At 41.4% G+C, this 18,962-nt stretch overlaps 1 protein-coding gene across 2 annotated transcripts in view; it reads right to left on the bottom strand.

The window, feature by feature from the left end:
• The window catches only part of AFG1L (AFG1 like ATPase), a 212,836-nt gene that overhangs the window by 34,663 nt on the left and 159,211 nt on the right, over positions 1-18,962 (bottom strand). For both annotated transcript variants that reach the window (XM_008064891.1, XM_021715972.1), the window contains exons 9-10: positions 4,818-4,888; positions 4,461-4,561 (exon numbers count right to left, since the gene is read on the bottom strand). In XM_008064891.1, coding sequence (XP_008063082.1) covers positions 4,461-4,561; positions 4,818-4,888 — 172 coding nt within the window. The remainder of the gene's footprint in view (positions 1-4,460; positions 4,562-4,817; positions 4,889-18,962) is intronic.

Raw genomic sequence — 18,962 nt, 5'->3', positions numbered from 1 at the left:
TCAACAGTGATAAGTCATATTGACAGTATGAACCCTTGATATGACGTGATGAAACCAGCCCTTGACCCCTGTGATCTACTCCCCAAAGCCCATAATACCAGTCTAATCATGAGAACACCACCAGGCAAATCCCAGTTCAGAGACATTTTACAAAGATCTCACTAGTACACCTCAAAACTATTAGGTCATGAAAAATAAGAAAAATCTGCAAGAAACTGTCATTGCCAAGAGGACTGTAAGGAGACGTGATAACTAAAGGTTATATGCTATCCTAGATAGGATTCTGGAATAGAAAATGGAAATTAGGTCAAAATTAAGGATATCTGAATAAAGTGTGAACTTTAGTTAATAATAATGTATCAATATTGGCTCATTAATGATAACAAATGTACCATACTAATTAGGGAGTGTATGGCATCTCTCTGAATGATCTTCTCAAGTTTTCTATAAGCTCCAAACTATTCTAAAAAATAGGAGCTATTAAAAAAAAGTTCTTAACTTGACCAGAGGTCATTTTTTAAATGTTAGTTGCAGTGTGGAATCTTAAACAGTGTCATTATACTTTTTGCATTCTATTATATTAAAATCTGCTAGTCTTTCTTGCACTTTAAATGGGTCTTTTGTCATGAATGATTTTGTAAGAACATGCCTGGTTACTGGAAAATATTGGTTCAATGGAGTTATTATATCTTCCAAATGTTGACACATTTAATTATGCAATTATCAAAATACTGCATGTGTTAATATCACTATCAATCTCATCAGAAAAAATATTTAAGAATTGGGAAGCTGTCAAGCTCATGATGGCAGAAACAAGTTTTCCAAAATTCTAATTTTCACTTGTTTGTTCAAATTTCATCACTGGCAACAAAATATTGTCAGTTGTTTCCCTTGAAATGACAGTCTTATTTCATTCATTTTCAAGAAAATGTCTGTCAAACATTGTGAGAAAATGTCTGCCAAATCCGCATAACCATAGTTTGTCTGTCACCCAGTATTTCAAGTAAAAATGGTATTCTGTGAAAAAAGTGGCTAGTTCAGCTTGCAACTCAAAGAGTCGCACAAGAACATTCTTCAGGACAGCTTCAGATCTGACATACGGCAGAAGTTGTTTTATCATGTGTATGACTGGTGTCATCACAAAGAATATTCAAAAGGACAGTGAAAATTACAACATGGTTTGGTGCCTCTGCCTTGATTCATGCTAAAGAGCCAGAGTTTCACCGATCACCACTTTTGCACCATGACCATACATGCTCCTAGAATGAAAAAGGCTGTATACCTAACTCTGAATTGTACTCCACATCTTCATAATAAAAAGAAGGAAGGAAGGAGAAAGAAAAAGAAAGAAAGAGAGAGAGAGAGAGAGAGAGAGAGAGAGAGAGAGAGAAAGAAAGAAAAAGGCAAAAAGCATCCAAGTATGATTATAGAGAGTTTAGACCCCAGGACCCCTGAAAGGTTCTCAGGTACACCTAGAGGTCTATAAACCACATTTTGAGAAACATTAACTGAAGTCACCATATTTCTGACTTCTCCACTGTCCTCTGCTTAAGTCAAGTAACTGCATCGAGGTAGAAAAGGAACCCTGAAAGCTCAGGTCATGTCTCCAGAGATGAATCTGCTCCTCTTCCTTGACCACAGCTGTGATCGGCAGGGAATGGCAAGGAATGAAGACCAACCAAATGTATTCTCTTTTTCCCCCCACCGTCCTCTAAGGCAGCATTTCCCAACCCTCTTCATATCATGGCAGGAGGGGAAAACAGTATTTCTAGAAAAAGGGTGAAAGGACGAGGTTGCCTAAGGCTTGAAGCCCCTAGCCTGGAGGTCCAGACCCCATGCAGCCTTCAGGGGGACAGAGGGATCAGTAGTTATGGTCCTTCTCAGTGGGTAAGCCAAGGCACACGAGTTGGACATTTCTGTACTAAGGCTCTCAACACAGATGGAGGCGCTCAGGACTGGAGGATGTCTGTTCCCCAGCCAGCTTCATGCCCCATAAAAGTCTCAAAGCTCAGTTCACATGTGGCTTTCACAAGGTGTATGATCATACTTCAAAGCAGAATCCAAATTATATTAAAGATTTGAGGCAGAACTTGCCCAGAACATCTCAGATATAATGAGGAGATCGAAAGCACAGAATCTGACTGCCAAACTACCTAAGAGTTCAAGCCCTGGCTACTCCACTTACTAGCCATCTAATCTTGGGAAAATAACTGAACATTTTGGTATTTCTGCTTCTCCACCCATAAGATGGGAACAATAATAATGCCTACCTACTGTAAGTACCAGATGAGTGAATTTGTAAAAAGTGCTTAGAATGACACTTAATAATATGGTTACATTCGTTATTATTATTCTGCATGTGCTACAGGGTCTCCTAACTTGGACTGCTTCTCTGAGCATGACAGTGTTGAATGATAGATTTTTAAAAAAAGAGAATCTCAGAGGTACCCAGGGGCTGGATGTTAACCTGCAGGATTCTAGATCTGATGATTTGTGCTTGGAAATGAAGGCAAGAGGGATGGGTCTTTCTTCATTTTATTGACAGCATACGTCAGTAAGTTTCTATATTCTTTTTTCCTTGCAGGGTCCATGGCTCAAAAATGAAATTTACAGTCTGTCAACCCATCCACTCCTTGCCAGAGGTTTCTTCAGGATGGTGTCAAGTGTGGTGGTTGGGCAGATCTCAGACTTGAGGAGCTTCCCAGAAAACCAGGACAGGCAGTCCATGCCAGGACTGGCCCCAATGCACCAAATGCCTGCATCTTGAGTTGCATGTGTTTTTTCTTTACTGAATGGTTTTTGACAGCAATTTAGCCTGGTTCATAGGATCATTATAAAGTAGTTTTAGGCTACCTCTGAGAGTGAATGCTTTCAATGGTCTTCTTCATGCGAGTACTCAATGTCTGAATTACCACAGTTGCACGGTTGCAAAGAAATACACAACCATTATAACAAGAAAATGATGGCCAGGCGCACTGGCTCACGCCTATAATCCCAGCACTTTGGGAGGTAAGGTGAAAGGATTGCCTGAGCCCACTGGTTCGAGACCAGCCTGGGCAACATGGCGAGACCTCGTGTCTACAATAAATCAAAAAATCAGTCGGGCATGATGGCACATACCTGTGGTTCCAGCTACTTGGAAGGCTGAGGTGGAAGGATCACCTGAGCCCAGGAGATCGAGACTGCGGTGGCCGTGAGTATGCCACTGCACTCCAGCCTGGTGACAGAGTGAGACTCTGACTCAAAAACAAAACAAAACAAAAACAAAAACAAACGAACCAAGAAATAGTCACAGATGAACTGACCACTTATATGTAGCCCTTCTTCAAACATCCCTCACAGCTTTATACTGGGACCTGACCCCAGGCATTCTATCATTTTGTAGGTCACTCAGTGCTTGGCTGAGGTAGTAATCAGCCCACAGTTTTGGTGTAGGTAAGGAGTAAAATCCTTCATGCAAAGTCACTGACCAGTGAGGACCTGGCCAACTTGAAGAAAAATCAGCAAGGATAATGACACCATAAAACCTCAAAAGAGAATAATTGGCATATTCGTTAATTTAAAAAACATTTTGAGATCAGATTTTTTTTTTTTTTTGAGTAGGAGTCTCACTGTGTTGTCTAGGCTGGAGTGCAGTGGCACAATCATGGCCACCACAGCTTCAACCTGCTGGGTTCAGGTGATCCTTCCACCTCAGTCTTCCAAGTAGCTGGAACTATAAGTGCATGCCACCACACCTGGCTAATTTTTAAAATTTATTGTAGAGATGAGGTCTCGCCAAGTTGCCCAGGCTGGTCTTGAACCTCTGGACTCAGGCAATCCTCTTGCCTCTGTCTCCCAAAGTGCTGAGATTATAGGTGTGAGTCACTGTGCCCGGCTGAATTCCAGAGCTTTTAAGAGACAGAATTCACATTTCTAATGAATCTGCAATCAAGGTCTTTCTCACTTGTATAAATGTACAAGCATATATTTTTTCTCTGTTGAATATATTATTTATTACATAACATAGATGCCACAGTTACAGAAATTCACTGTAACAGATGGGCCATGAGGACAAGGAATGGAAATTCTTTTATGTCCCGCTTCCTTGGACAACAGTAGCATTAGTTCATCTTCCTTTTAGCCACGTACTAACCACACCCCCAAATTATTTTTTTAAAATCCCTTATATTTGACTTTTCTAAAATAGCCCTAAGACGGATCTAATTTTTGTGTCTAGCAACAGTTGACAGTTCTCTCTGCATTTCTAATTTTGCTTAAGAGCCCGTCTAAGGGCAAATCTTGTGCCAATATCTATAAAAAGTGCATGGCAAATACGGAAGAGCACTTCCTTTCATGAGACTCTGAAGTCCGTCCTGACTCTGAATGGTATCGTAGACTCTGAAACAGGCAGGGAGGAAAGCATGAAGTCTTTTAACATGTGAAAAGGCCAAGGAGTCTCGACGCGCCTGGATACTCACTCTCTCACACAGCTCTTCAAATGTGCAGTCGGCAACCGTTCCACAGGCTTTATTCAGCCGCAGCTCTCTGCCTTGCACTCTTAGAATCCTTGGTCTAGTTACTATGGGAACATGAACAAAGACTCAATCTTGTCTGGATAATTACTATAAAATTCATCTCTTACAGATAGGAAATGCATAGCTTGATGAATAATAGCACATGATTCAACACATAAATTAGACAAAATGCTGATACAATGACTGCCACTTGAGCGTGGCATCAACCCATATACAGCAATGGAACTTATTAATTGGTCAGTGGAGATTGGGCATTGTGTTCTAAATGTATTCTCTTTCAAGAGAAATTAACTTACGTACAATCATTTTGTTTCTGAGCCAGCTCATCAAACAACTTATCCATGACAGCCTCCACATCAGCTTCACTTGTGCTACAGTGAAAAGAATAATAGAATATGAAATTAATAACACTTGAAGCCAACATCAAACAGCTGCCTGAGTCTGCTTAGCTTTTTGCCCATAAAAAAAGAGAACAGGATGTTATGCTCTAAATACAAACATTAGATTTAGAATACACTTAAAAGCAGAGAATATTAACTCTCAGGTAGATGATTCTGCCTTATTTGCATACACTGAAAGACTTCTGTGCTTCTAGCTGTTTCCAGTAATGAGACGACACAGGCAGGGTAAATCCATTAATACCATGTGTACACAATGAGAAGAAAGCTTTTGGCTCTCCTTTGCATGCAAAACAAGAGCAAATAGACAAGGCAGTCAAACATCCAGCAAAGTATCCTTTGAAATCTCCACTGAGAGGGTACATGTGAAATTAAATATTGAAGCTGCATTAAAAAAAAATCAAGTCAAGCCGCTGACTGAGAGGATCAAACATCCAGAATTAAATCACTACCTTCGAGATACCAACTTGATCTGCACATCAATAACTTTATCGGACTTCTAGTGTAAGAACAATTATGGACCACACGGTTTCTCTCAAAAGTGTCCGTGTTGAAAATTCAAGAAAACTCCTTCTGTGATGCCCACTGTTACAGCTACTATGAAGTTAGTTCATCACACAATCTTTTGTATTCTAATTAGAAATCACCATATGGTTTAGGGAACTCACATATAGAAATGTGATAATGCTGTGGCCTTTTTTCTCTCACTTTTTTTTGAAAGAAGGGTTGATAAATTAACAGTCAATAAAATAAAATAACTGGCAGAAGGAATAAATTGTTAAAAAGAGCTTCAAGTAAAAAATGTAAGTTTGCGTCAACTCTACACACGAACTTTTATAGGATGACCTGCCAATATGCCAATATGCTTAATATGCTAAATCATTATCATCTAGTTGTGAAAGCAATTAAACTAAATTCTGAACATTCATCTTAATAAAATCTTATTCAAAATTAATACGACAGGCCCAGCATGGTGGCTTATGCCTGTAATTCCAGCACTTTGGGAGGCTGAGGCGGGAGGATCACTTGAGTCCAGGAATTCAAGACCAGCCTGGGCAACATAGCGAGACGCTGTCTCTTAAAAAAAAAAAGTATGACAGATTATCTTTTATTTAGATTAATCTTAAACTAAACAATTTCTCATCAGGTGGCAGGCATTTAAGACACAAGCACCTACTTCTTCAACTATTCTAGAGCAAATGCCTTTAGACTGCAACAAAGAACATAAGCATTATGAAGAGTTTGGAACTGTCACGTTCCAAGTCATAATCACTCCACCCCCAGGGGTTTTTTAAAACACCATTTGCAATGGTTAACTTTCCAGGAGAAACACTCCTTGACTTTCATAAAGCCGTATATGACATTCTAGCAGAGCTATATTAAAATAATAAAATGACACTATAGAAAGAGTGATTGTAGAGACAAAAAACAATTTTAAAAGTATAAAGAAATCACACAAGTCAACGCTCATGCCCAATACATGTCTGGCATCATTCTTGAGAATTCATTTGGAAGTGACTCCGCTTTCAAAGTACACAAGCAAAACTTGTTTGTTTGTTTCTTTTTAAGAGATGAGGTCTCATTATGTTGCCCAGGCTGATCTTGAACTCCTCTGGGCTCAAGCAATCCTCTCATCTTGGCCTCCCAAGGTTCTGGGATTACAGATGTGAGCTCACAAGTAGCTAAGTGAGCTACTTGTTTGTTTGTTTGTTTTTAGGAGTCGAAGTCTCACTGTGTTGCCCAGGCTGGTCTCGAATTCCTGGGCTCAAGCAATCCTCTTGCCTCGGCCTCCAAAGGTGTTGGGATTGCATTCGTGAGCCACTGTGCCCAGCCAACTGAGCTACCTTTTAAGAGATATAGAAAGAAGAAATCAGCACAGGACGTCTGCTGGCTTTGAGACAGCCTTTTCTTAGAATAAGCACACTACCCGATACTGAATTCTGAAAGACAACCAAGACAGGAGACAGTCTCCGATGGCCTATCTGATGAATAAACAATTGCTGTCAAACTTCCTCAGTGGTGGTTTATTTTTTACTCTGTGCTCTAATGCATCATATTATTAAAATGAGACTTACTGGAGAGTAGTCAGGCCACATATTCTAAGTAACCTGTGAAATTATGATACATGATTTCAAACAGAGTGAAATCACATGTGAAACTGCAAAATGTTTTTATTATAACAGTATCTTATAAGCATTCTATTACAAAAAGTTACTCAGAAATTGCAAAATGCAAAATAAAAATTTTTTTATTGGTGTTAAGTGGTTTATAAAGAAAAGCAGTTGATGAATCTTATAACTGTTATCCATTTAAGCCAACTTGCACTTAACCTCAGGGAGTAGGTCCTGTTGACCTCATGGGGACAGCATCCTTGTCTTAATATTGTCTGAAAGTAGGAGGGGCTAGTGTGTGCTTTTGGTTTTCTGCAACATAGTTAGATTGATGTAAAATAAATAAATAATGCTGTGAAAGGAATCCTGACCAGAAAGGAATATATTCATAAGCCTGTAACAGAAAACTTGTAAGAAAACTCTAGTCTTTTCACGTTCCACTCAGACTTCCAGTTTTCCTACTTAAGAGGATGCATTAATAAAAGTTCATTAAATTTTTCTTAAGGAGGAGAATTAGAAAAAACAGGTAAAGCAGCATGCAGTGGCTCATGCCTGTAATCCCAGCACTTTGGAGGCCAAGGCAGGAGGATTGCTTGAGTCTAAGAGTTTGAGACCAGCCTGGGCAACATAAGCAAGACACTGTCTCTATAAAAGAATACAAAAATTAGCTGGGCAGGGTAGTACATGTTTGTAATCTCTGCTACTCAGGAGGTTGAAGCAGGAGGATCACCTGAGCCTAGGAAGTCAAGCCTGCAATGAACCATGATTACACCACTGCACTCCAGACTGGGTGACAAAGTGAGAACCAGACTAAAAAAAAAAAAAAAGAAAGAAAGAAAGAAAAGAAAGAAAGAAAAAAGAAAGAAAAGAAAAGGCAGGGATTAAAACTTTCCTGTTTATATACACCTAAAAGATTCAGAGTCTGCCAGGCATGGTGGCTCATGCCTATAACCCCAGCACTTTGGGAGGCAGAGGTGAAACAACTGCCTCAGCTCAGGAGTTCAAGACCAGCCCGAGCAACATGGAGAGATCTTGTCTCTACAATAAATTATAAAATTAGTCAGGTGAGGTAGTGCATGCCTATAGTTTCAGTTACTTGGAAAGCTGAGGTGGAAGGATTGCCTGAGCCCAGCAGGTTGAGGCTACAGTGGCTGTGAGCATGCCACTGCACTTCAGCCTGGGCGATGGAGTGAGACTCCAACTCCAAAAAAAATTCAGTTTTATTTATTATCCATTTTCATATTTAGTTTAAACACCTTTGAGTATGTCTTGCAGTTCTAGTAAAAATTTTAGATGATTCAGAGCTATTTTAATGTGCCACATAGAGAACAGCAAAAGCCATCACTTGTTAAACGATTACATAGCAGTTAACTTACAAGTACTGCACCTACCTTACCATGTAGGTGTTATTATCCCATTTTTTACAGAAGAGAAAACTGAGACTCAGAGAATTCAGGTACTCATCTAATCTAAATACATTAAAATGTAGATTTTCTGTACAACATAAAGAAAATATATAAAGCAATGTCAAACTGGGAACAAAGTGGCAACAATTATGGCATACAATTAATATTTTCAATGTCTAGATAAATCACAACAGACAAAAAAGTTGAATACCTCGGTAGGAAAACTGTCAAAGGCCTTAAGCAGACAAACTGCATAAAAAATATAGCTCGATGGGCAAGAAGCATATATAAAATCGTTTCTTCTTCTTAGTAATAACAAATGCAAAGTAAAATCATAGATACTGTTCTTTTTTTTTTTTTTGAGTTGGTGTCTCACTCTGTTGCTAAGACTGGAGTGCACTGGCACACTCACGTCCTCCGCAGCCTCAACCTGCTGGGCTCAGGCGATCCTTCTGCCTCAGACTTCCAAGTAGCTGGAACCACAGGCACACGCCACTATGCCCAGCTAATTTTTTGATTTATTGTAGAAACAAGGTCTCGACAAGTTGCCTAGGCTGGTCTCCAACCCCTGGGCTCTAGAAATCCTCTTGCCTCTGTTTCTCAAAGTACTGGGATTACAGGCATGAACCACCGTGCCCAGTGAGATGCCATTCTTCTATTCAAACTGACAAAGTAAGGAAAAAGATGAATCACGCTAAGCAAGCCTAAATGTGATCAAAAAATTTATATACATGTATATATGTTTTTTAAGTTATATAATATGATGTTTTGATACACACAGTGAAACGATTACTATGGTCAGGCAAGTTGAGACATCGTTCAAGACAAGAGGTGACCTTTTGTGAGTGTGTGTGGTAAGAGCACCTAGAATCTATGCCCTTAGCAAATTTCCAGTATACAATACAATACTATGGGCTACACAGTCCCATGCTGTCCACTTGGTCCTTAGACTTCTTCACCCTCTACAACTGCAATGTGCCGACCAGTGACCAACCCACCTCTCCCCCTCCCTCCTCCTCATCCCACACCCACCCCCGGCAACCACCCCTCTACTCTTTGCTCCGACATACTCGACTTCTCTGTTTCTATGTATTTGACTTTTTCAAGAGTTCATCTATCTATAAGGGAGATCATGCAATATTTTTCTATTTGCTTCTGGCTTATTTTACTTAACATAATGTCCGTCAAATTTATCCATATTATCAGGAATGGCGGGATCTCCTTTTTTAAGGCTGAATAATATTTCAGAGTGTGTGTGTGTGTGTGTGTGTGTGTGTATGCAAGTCACAACTTATCCATTCATCTGTCTTAAGACTTATATTTTAAAATTTATTTTATTTTATTTTGAGTTGGAGTCTCACTCTGTCACCCAGACTGAAGTGGCACAATCATGGCCACCACAGCCTTGACCTGATGGGCTCAGGCGATCCTTCCACCCCAGTCTTCCAAGTAGCTGGAATTATAGGTGCGCACCACCACACCCAGCTAATTTTTTTTTTAATTGTAAAGACGAGGTGTCGCCAAGTTGCCCAGGCTGGTCTCGAACCCTTGGACTCAGGCAATCCTCTCGCCTCAGCCTCCTAAAGTTCTGGGATTACAGGCCTGAGCCACCGCACCCAGCCTGTTTTAAGACTTTTAAACGTAATGATTTTACAGTGCACTCTCTTTTGTAGAATGACTTCAGAGGAGCTTGGGAATATGAAAATAGAAGAAAGGAGAGACTTAAGCAAGTTTCTGGATGAAGCAACAACATGGTCCTGTGATTATTCTTTGAACAGAAGAGTCCTTTGGTTCAATAGGAGGCAGTCAGTTTTCAAATTCTGATTAGGAACATAATGGAACATCAACTTCAATGGAGCAACCTGAAATGTCACTTCTGTGGCCCAACTGTCTTAGAAGCAACAGGAGTTCCCAGAGTGCTGGTCAGAACAAAGCTGCACCAGAAGTTTAGTCCAAGAAACACGATCAGGCCCAGTCCTGGGGCCACGTAACTCATTTCGGTCTTTTACAGTGACCCTGACTCCATCGCGGTTCTGCACGTTGAGAATCTGTGTTACCAGTAACTACTTCGAGAAACCTCAAATCCCTCATCAAGAAAGAGTCACTTGCATTCACTGCACTCCACTTGGCCACCTCTCAGGAAGGCAACCAGTCAAGGAGAGTTCAAACAATTCAGTCATCGTGTCCTTACCATTTCCCTTTCCTCAAGCATTCTGGTGGACTAAGAATCCTATTTACCAATTTATTACAAAAGATGTTTCAAAGGAAACAAATACACAGCCAGATGAAGAGGTGCATGGGTGAGCTCTGGCCAGGTGCTGAGCATGGGAGCCTCTGTCCCCGTGGAGCTGGGATGTGCCACCCTCCTGGCATGTGGGTGAGTTCTTGTTCCCGCTGTATCAAAGGACACTCATATGTACAGTCAGAAGGAGCATGAAACTGGCACAAAATTCAGACAACCAGATAGCATGTAATTAAAAACACTAGGCTGGGCTCGGTGGCTCAGCCTGTAATCCAGTACTTTGGGAGGCCGAGGCGAGGGGATTGCCTGAGCCCACAGGTTCAAGACCCACCCGGGCAACTTGGCAAGACCTTGTCTCTACAATAAATAAAAACTAGCCGGGCATGGTAGTGCGTGCCTGTAGTTCCAGCTACTTGGAAGGCTAAGGCAGAAGGATCGCCAGAGCCCAGCGGGTTAAGGCTGCGGTGGCTGAGAGCGGCCACTGTACTCCAGTCTGGGTGACAGAGTGAGACTCCAACTCAAAAATAAACAAATAAATAACTAAAAGTGAAAACACTAAACACACATATCATCATACCCAGCTAGTTCACTCATAGGAATTTCACCTACAATCATAACAATGGTTAACTACTGCAAGGAAGTTCACTGTGACACTATTTGTAGCATCACAAAAGTGAAAAAGAATCTAAATACCCAGGGACGGGGAATTTGGTTAAGCACATTTGGATACACCCATACCATGGACTAGTATGCAGTTTCTGAGGGCAGCTTTTCCCTCTTGTCCTGGAGTTATGATTAAAGCAGAAGTTGAGAACTGGAGCTCTAAGTGCACCCGACTTTCTGAAGAGAACTGCCAGTGTGCCACCAAGAAGGGCCCAGACTCCTGCCCCCATGGCTGTTTAAGCAGGAGAGCCAGAGCCACTCCCAGCACCACCCACTTCCACCATCACCGACTCCTCCCCACACCACAGGGTCTTTACAAGGAAGAGAAGGGGGTCAGGAGTCACGGGGCTTCGGGTTCAGTATTTGTGATAAGAGCCTTTTCCCCTCTTCCCCTTGATGATGTACCCTCCACAGGGATAAGTGACAGGGGAAAGGTTCTCTAAGAGAGTCACTTGGGAAAAAGGAAAGACTGGCAGGACCTCCTCACTTAGGTGAGCAGGACCTTAGACTGAGAACTCAGAAGGTGAGGCGGAGGATGCTGAGACAAAACGAAGCAAACTAGCTGTAACCAAAGAACCCTCCAGAGGCTTGGCACTACAGACACCTTGGAACACACAGGTGAGGAGTTAGGCTGGACAGGGGCATTGTTGGAAAAGAAGACAAAAGAGGCTCCTCAGATTCCCTCCTTCTACCTGGACAGCCAGTCTTCTCCCCTCCTCCATCCCAGCAGAACCTGGTCAGCTTATCAGATGGGGCACTTCGAGCAATGCAGAAAGCGGGAGAGACACTGCGCTGAAATCCTGCCTACTAAACGGTGAAACCAACAGCCTCTGCCTCTTCAGCATCTAGAGCCCCACCAGGAAGGCTTCCATCCCAGAAAGCAGATAGAAAGATTTACCTCTGGATGACACTGACGAGCAGAAAGAAAGACCAGCAGATGTTGACAGCTGGGTTCTCCAGTGAAAAACCTGACCAGCTGCCCTGACACCCCCCAGTGCAGCCCACCAGCCAATAAAACTATGCTAGTGCACACAGAACTTCGAATCGGCTTTTTAATGCCTCATCCCTAAGTGTGAAGGGGATAAAACACAAAGACCAAAATAAAGAAATAGAAAAAGGGAGGCACCACCTTCGGGTCCCCTGCCACTGTGGAAGTTTTTCTGTCCTCTCAATAAATCCTGATTTCTCAAAAAAAAAAAAAGGGGGGGGGGGATCTCAGAGGAAGCAAAGAAGAACATACAGAGAGTAGAAGGGGAAGGATATACTCTATCCAAGATGCTTAGAGAGAAGAAGGTATTGCATCTATAAAACAAAGAAGGATGTTGTAAAACATAAGAATAGCGAGGACGTACAAAAGAGTTCTACTGACTGCCAAGTCGAAAATTCAGGAAAAGTCTGGAAGAAAAAGTTGAGGTAATATTTCAGAAAGCAGAGCAAAAAGACCAAAAGATGGAAAACAGAAGAGAAAATAAAAGAACATTAGACGATCAACCCATAGGTTCAGTATCCAAACAGGAGGAGTTCCAAAGAAAACGGGGAAAGGAAAGAAGAATCAAAGAAAAAATAAAATTAACTTTCTGAGAACAGCAGGGCATGACTTTCTAAGTTGACAGGGTTCAAGGAACACTCGGCACAAAGACTGGAAAAAGCTATGTCCCAAGACACATCACCATGTAATTTCAGGAAACCAGGAACAGAGAGAATATTCTAAAAACTTCAAAAGAAAAAAGCAGGCCAAATATAAAAGGTCAAGAAACTGACTGACATCAAACTTTGTTAACAGCAATAAGGGAAGCTTGAAGATAGTGGGAGAGTATCTAAAATAGACGAAAAGATCACCTGTCAGGTACAATGTGCACAGGTGGGGGTGGCGGGTGCACTTAAAGCCCAGACTTCTTCCGCCACTATATAATGTAACCATGTAACCAAAACCATCTGCACTCCCTAAAGCTGTTAAAATAAAAGTAAAACAACAACAACAACAAAAAGAGAGAAAGCAAGCCACAGACTGGGAGAAAATATTTGCAAAACATATATTAACATAATGATGATTGATGCACAACTTTGTGAATATACTAAAAGCTACTGAATTACACATTTTGAGAGGGTAAAATTTATGATATGAATTATATCTCATTAAAGCTGTAAACAAAAACAACAACAAAAATAAAATATTCTAAGAGAACATTATTGTCAGGCTATTCATGACCAGTCAAACTATTAATCAAGAAAAAGAAAGACATTTTGGACACGTGAGTCCTCAAAATATCTCTCCTCATATATCTTTCTCAGGACAAGACTTGAAGATCTGCTCTATCAGAACAAGGAAGGAGAGTTCTACTTCTAGGACCAAGTGGGACCTGCTTCAGCCTACACTCTGCTGATAACAACTGTAAATAAACTGGGCAAAATACAAACACAGGTATCTGATAGGTGCTGGACCATGAACAGAAGTGGGCAGACTCTGGAGGGAATCTGACACTTGGGAGAAGGGACACGTATAGAGTTAGTTACCCACTCTACAGGGTTCAGATGGAGGACAGCACTGTCAGCACTACTCAGGTTAACCAAAACTTCAACAGAAAACCCACTGGCTCACGTCTGTAATCCCAGCACTTTGGGAGGCCAAGGTGGGTGGATTGCTTGAGTTTGGGTTCAAGACCAGCCTGGGCAACATAGTGAGACTTTGTCTCTACAGAAAATTAGCCAGGCATGGTGGTGTACACCTGTAGTACCAGCTACTTAGGAGGCTGAAACAGAAGGATTGCCTGAGCCCAGGAGGTCGAGGCTCTGGTGAGCTAGAACCACACTGCTGCACTCCAACCTAGGTAACAGAATGAGACCCTGTTTCAAAAGAAAAAAAATAAAAGAAAACCAGAGGAGAGTTGGAAAGTCAGGGAAAATTCCAGAAAAAGTATTCCAAACTCCTGACAGATATTAATCTTGAAAATTGCTAAAACCACAAGTTATTCCGTATTTATCACAACACTTTATGTATTTTCAAACAATAATAATAATAAACAGTGAATCATTTTTCTATCATAGTTTTATGAAAAGTTTTAGCAGTTTTATATAAAACAACAATATATTAATAAATCCATGACTTATCATGATCATAAAACGATATACTGTGATTAGATTATGTATTTCCATAACATATAAAAGTGATCTCTACCTGATATAGACACTTGAAGTAGAACACATAAGAAGGAACATTAGTGCTGAAAGGATAAAAACAAACAGCCCCATTAAAAAATGGGCAAAAGACATGAATAGACACTTCTCAAAAGAAGATATCCAGGCAGCCAACAGACACATGAAAAAGTGCTCAGCCTCACTCATCATCAGAGAAATGCAAATCAAAACCACATTGAGATACCACCTAATGATGGCCAGTAAGAATGACCATCATTAATAAAACAAAAACCAACAGATGCTGACGAGGACGTGGAGAAAAGGGAATGCTTCTGCACGGTTGGTGGGAGTGCAAACTAATTCAACCTCTACAGAAAAACAGTGTGGCAATTTCTAAAAGAACTAGAAATCGACCTTCTGTATGATCCAGCAATTCCCATTCTGGGAATATACCTGGAGGAACTCAAATCATTCTACAAAAAAGATACTCACACACACACACATGTATATTGCAGCACTGGTTTACAATAGCAAAAATATGGAACCAACCACCTGTACAGGATTAAAAAAATGTGGTACATATACACAATGGAATATTACACAGCCATACAGAAGGACAATAATATGAACTTTGTAGCAACTTGGATGGATTCAGAGTCCACATAATGATCTATCACAGAAACAAAGAGCTGAGTATCACGTGTTCTCACTATAAGTGGACCCTGAACACCTATCATAATACTACAAAAAAGGGATTGGCAGTAGTGGGACACTACCAGGGAAGGGAGGGGGCACATAACATCAGTAAGGGTACCTGATCCTAATCCAGGCGAAGTGAAGTCCAATGGGAGGCCAAAACTTCAACTGTACCTAAACCACTTATGTACACAATCCTGACTAATACCCCACAACTTTAAAATTAAATTAAATTTAAAAAGAAGGAACACTGACACAAAATAAATGCTCAATAAATTATTTTAAAAATTAAATAACTCAAATATGTTTAGCTTAGTTGACGCTGATAAACAGTTTTCCAGAGTGATTGTGGCAATTTATTTCATTTTTATGTTTTAAAGTCAGAGCCTCACTTTGATGCCCAGGTTGGAGGGCAGTGGCACAATCATGGCTCACCGCAGCCTCGACCCCCTGGGCTCAGGAGATCCTTCCGCCTCAGCCTCCTGAGTAGCTAGCACTACAGGTGCACGCCATCACACAGGGCTAATTTTTAAATTTTTTTGTAGAGACAAGGTCTCACTATGTTGCCTAGGCTGGTCTTGAACTCCTGGACTCAAGCAATCCTCCCGCTTTGGCCTCCCAAAGCACTGGGATTACAGGTGTGAGCCACCACGCCCACCTGGTTGTGGCAATGTGTACTCCCACCAGTGATGTACAGAAAGTTCAACTTGTTCCACACCCTTGCCAACACTTAACATTTTCCATCTCCTCCGCTTTGGTGATCATGGTAGATATATCATAAATGACTTCAATGTAAGTTGCCTCAGGTTGTTTGGGACATGGATGAGGCATTAGAAAATACAAATATAATTTAAACAAAAGATTTCATCTAGAAACATTTTTTGATAAAATCTGACTATGATAAACAAAAAAAATTTAAATCCATGCTTCAAAACACCTAAGATCTCTTAACTTTTTTAAGTAGGACATTTCAAGAACACAACTTTATTGTACAAACTTCAGCTACAGAAAATGCCTTTAACTTCAAAACAGGGGAGAAGTAGCATTGATTGTGGAGAAAAGTTGGGGTAGCAACAGCAGTGAACCTAGGATACCAGGGTCCTCTTGTTAGTTTTGTAGGGAAACCATTTAAAAAGATGCCAATGTTATCTTACACTAAACATCTATAATCAGAAATATGCCATGTTTATGAAGCTCTAAGGAAGAACCAGCATCAGCTAGCTTTTTTGTTTTTTGAGTCGGAGTCTCACTCCTTCCCCCAGGCTGGAGTGCAGTGACACGCTCTCGGCCACTGCAGCCTCAGTCTCGTGGTCTCAGGCAATCCTTTCACCTCAGCCTTCCAAGTAGCTGGAACCACAGGCATGGGCCACCATGCCCATCTGGTTTTTTGATTTATTGTGGAGACCAGGTCTCACCATGTTGCCCAGGCTAATCTTGAACCCATGGACTCAAGCAATCCGTTTGCCTTTGCCTCCCAAGGTGATGGGATTACAGGTGTGAGCCACTGTATCTGGCTTGTTTTTCTTTTTTTGAGTTGGAGTCTCACTCTGTCCCCAGGCTGGAGTGCAGTGGCACACTCATGGCCACTGCAGCCTTGACCTGATGGGCTCAGGTGATCCTTCTGCCTCAGCTTTCCAAGTAGCTGGAACCACAGGCACATGCCACCACACCCGACTAGTTTTTTGATTTATTGTAGAGATGAGGTCTCGCCATGTCGCCCAGGCTGGTCTCGAACCCATGGGCTCAGGCAATCCTCTTGCTTCCGCCTCCCAAAATGCTGGGATTACAGGCATGAGCCACCATGCCCGGTTTGTTTCTTTTTTTAAATCAAGTTTGAGATGCAAGACCCAGGTCAGCAGTAGGCCTATTCAGAAAACAAATGTGTAAAAATATACAAGAATATAGATTATATAAAACTGTAATAGATTTAAACTCACATTAAACTTAAATTCACGTTACTAACATAATTGAAAGATATTCCAGCCTAGCCAGTAAATACTGAGGAAGTAAAGACACCTGGAAGTCAGCAGTTGTGTGGAAGTCCAGAGCGTGAAGATGGCACTAAATTCTTTTTTTTTTTTTGAGTTGGAGTCTCACTCTGTTGCCCAGGCTGGAGTGCAGTGGCATGCTCACAGCCACCAATGCCTCGAGCTGCTGGGCTCAGACGATCCTTCCGCCTCAGCCTTCCAAGTAGCTGGGACCACAGGCATGTGCCACCATGCCTGGATAATGTTTTGATTTATTGGAGAGACAAGGTCTCACCATGTTGCTCAGACTGATTTCAAACTCCTGATCTCAAGTAATCCTCTCAACTCTGCCTCCCAAAGTGCTGGGTTTACAGGCGTGAGCCACCGCACCTGGCCTAATGGCACTATATTTAACATGATTCATTGTAAAAAAGGAGCTAGACTGGGTGTGGTGGCTCATGCCTGTAATCCCAGTACTTTGGAAGGCTGAGGTGGGAGGATCGCTTAAGGTCAGGAGTTTAAGAGTAGTCAGGAGTTTAAGAGCAAAACCTCATTTCTATAAAAAAGTTAGAAAAATATTAGCTGGACATAGTGGCACATGCCTGTAGTCTCAGTTACTCGGAAGATCACCTGAGCCCAGGAGGTTGAGGCTACAGTGAGTCGTGGTTGTGCCACTGCACTTCAGCCTGGGTGATAGTGAGACTCCCAACTCAAAAAAAAAAAAAAAAAAAGGTAAATTCAGAGTTTTCTTTTTGGATTACATGAATACGATGGAAGGCAATGTCCTGTTCAGCTTTGTGTTGGTTCCATTTTAACCACAAAGAGGACTATTTCGAGAAAAGTTAACTTGGGTAATATCAAAATGATCAGGAGAAAATAAAGGAATCAAGCTCAGATGCTATGAATTGTGCCCCCTTCCTCTCCTGAGGAAAGAAAGAAACACCTAAGAGCAGGGGTAAAGAATGTGACTTCTCCTAATCCCTGTGAAATAGCTCCACTCTGAGGAACTACCACATGTGTGGGGTGGCATGCTACCATAACATAAGCCCTTGTGCAGATAAGATGCACAAAAGAAAATCTGCACCCAGATAATCAAAAGTTGGCCACCGTAAGAGAATTAAAGTCATTTCTGGTGGAGAAGCAGAGTCAGTCACTCTAAAAAAAATTTTTTTTTTTTTTTTTTTTGGCCAGACATGGTGGAGCATGCCTGTAATCCCAAGACTTTGGGAGGCCAAGGCAAGGGTACTGTCTGAGACCACCAGCCTGGGTGACAGAGGGAAAACCTGACTATTTTAAAAAATGCTTTTTTTCAGGGGAGAGGGCTTGGGAGTAAAGCCCAAGGAGAACATGGACTCCTCTTTCATCCTGCAGTACCCTTTAAAACCCAGCAATTTCATTGTTTCTGTCACCTTTTGTCCAGCTCAGATACTGCAGCAGAGGGGCAGGTTTCTATTTCCTGCCGAGTGGTACCACTGTGTCTTTAAGTCAGAAAAGCCCTGGAATCCACCACTGTTTAGTTGCCAGGAAATTTGGCATCTGCTCCTCCACGAGTCCTGTGAGCACAGTACCCTGGATTAAAAGCCTGAATGCCTTGAGAGCATGAGAATCATGATTTATTTTTCCATGTTAAATTAGTGAACAGAGAGGCAAGTAATCAGTCATTTCCATTTCGAGAAAATGTCTACAGCTAAAACCAGGCATTCAACGTAAAACATAGACCCAAAGAAACAGACATGTCAAAAAAGGCCTTATTATTACTGGATCATTTGAAATTCTCAACAAAAATTCCAAAACACTTGGAGGTTTCTGGAAGAGGGTCACGCATGA

This window comes from Carlito syrichta, unplaced genomic scaffold, assembly GCF_000164805.1.
Source record: "Carlito syrichta isolate Samal-C Ts95f unplaced genomic scaffold, Tarsius_syrichta-2.0.1 Scaffold308099, whole genome shotgun sequence".
NCBI lineage: Eukaryota > Metazoa > Chordata > Mammalia > Primates > Tarsiidae > Carlito > Carlito syrichta.
This window is presented reverse-complemented; position numbering and strand designations above follow the sequence as displayed.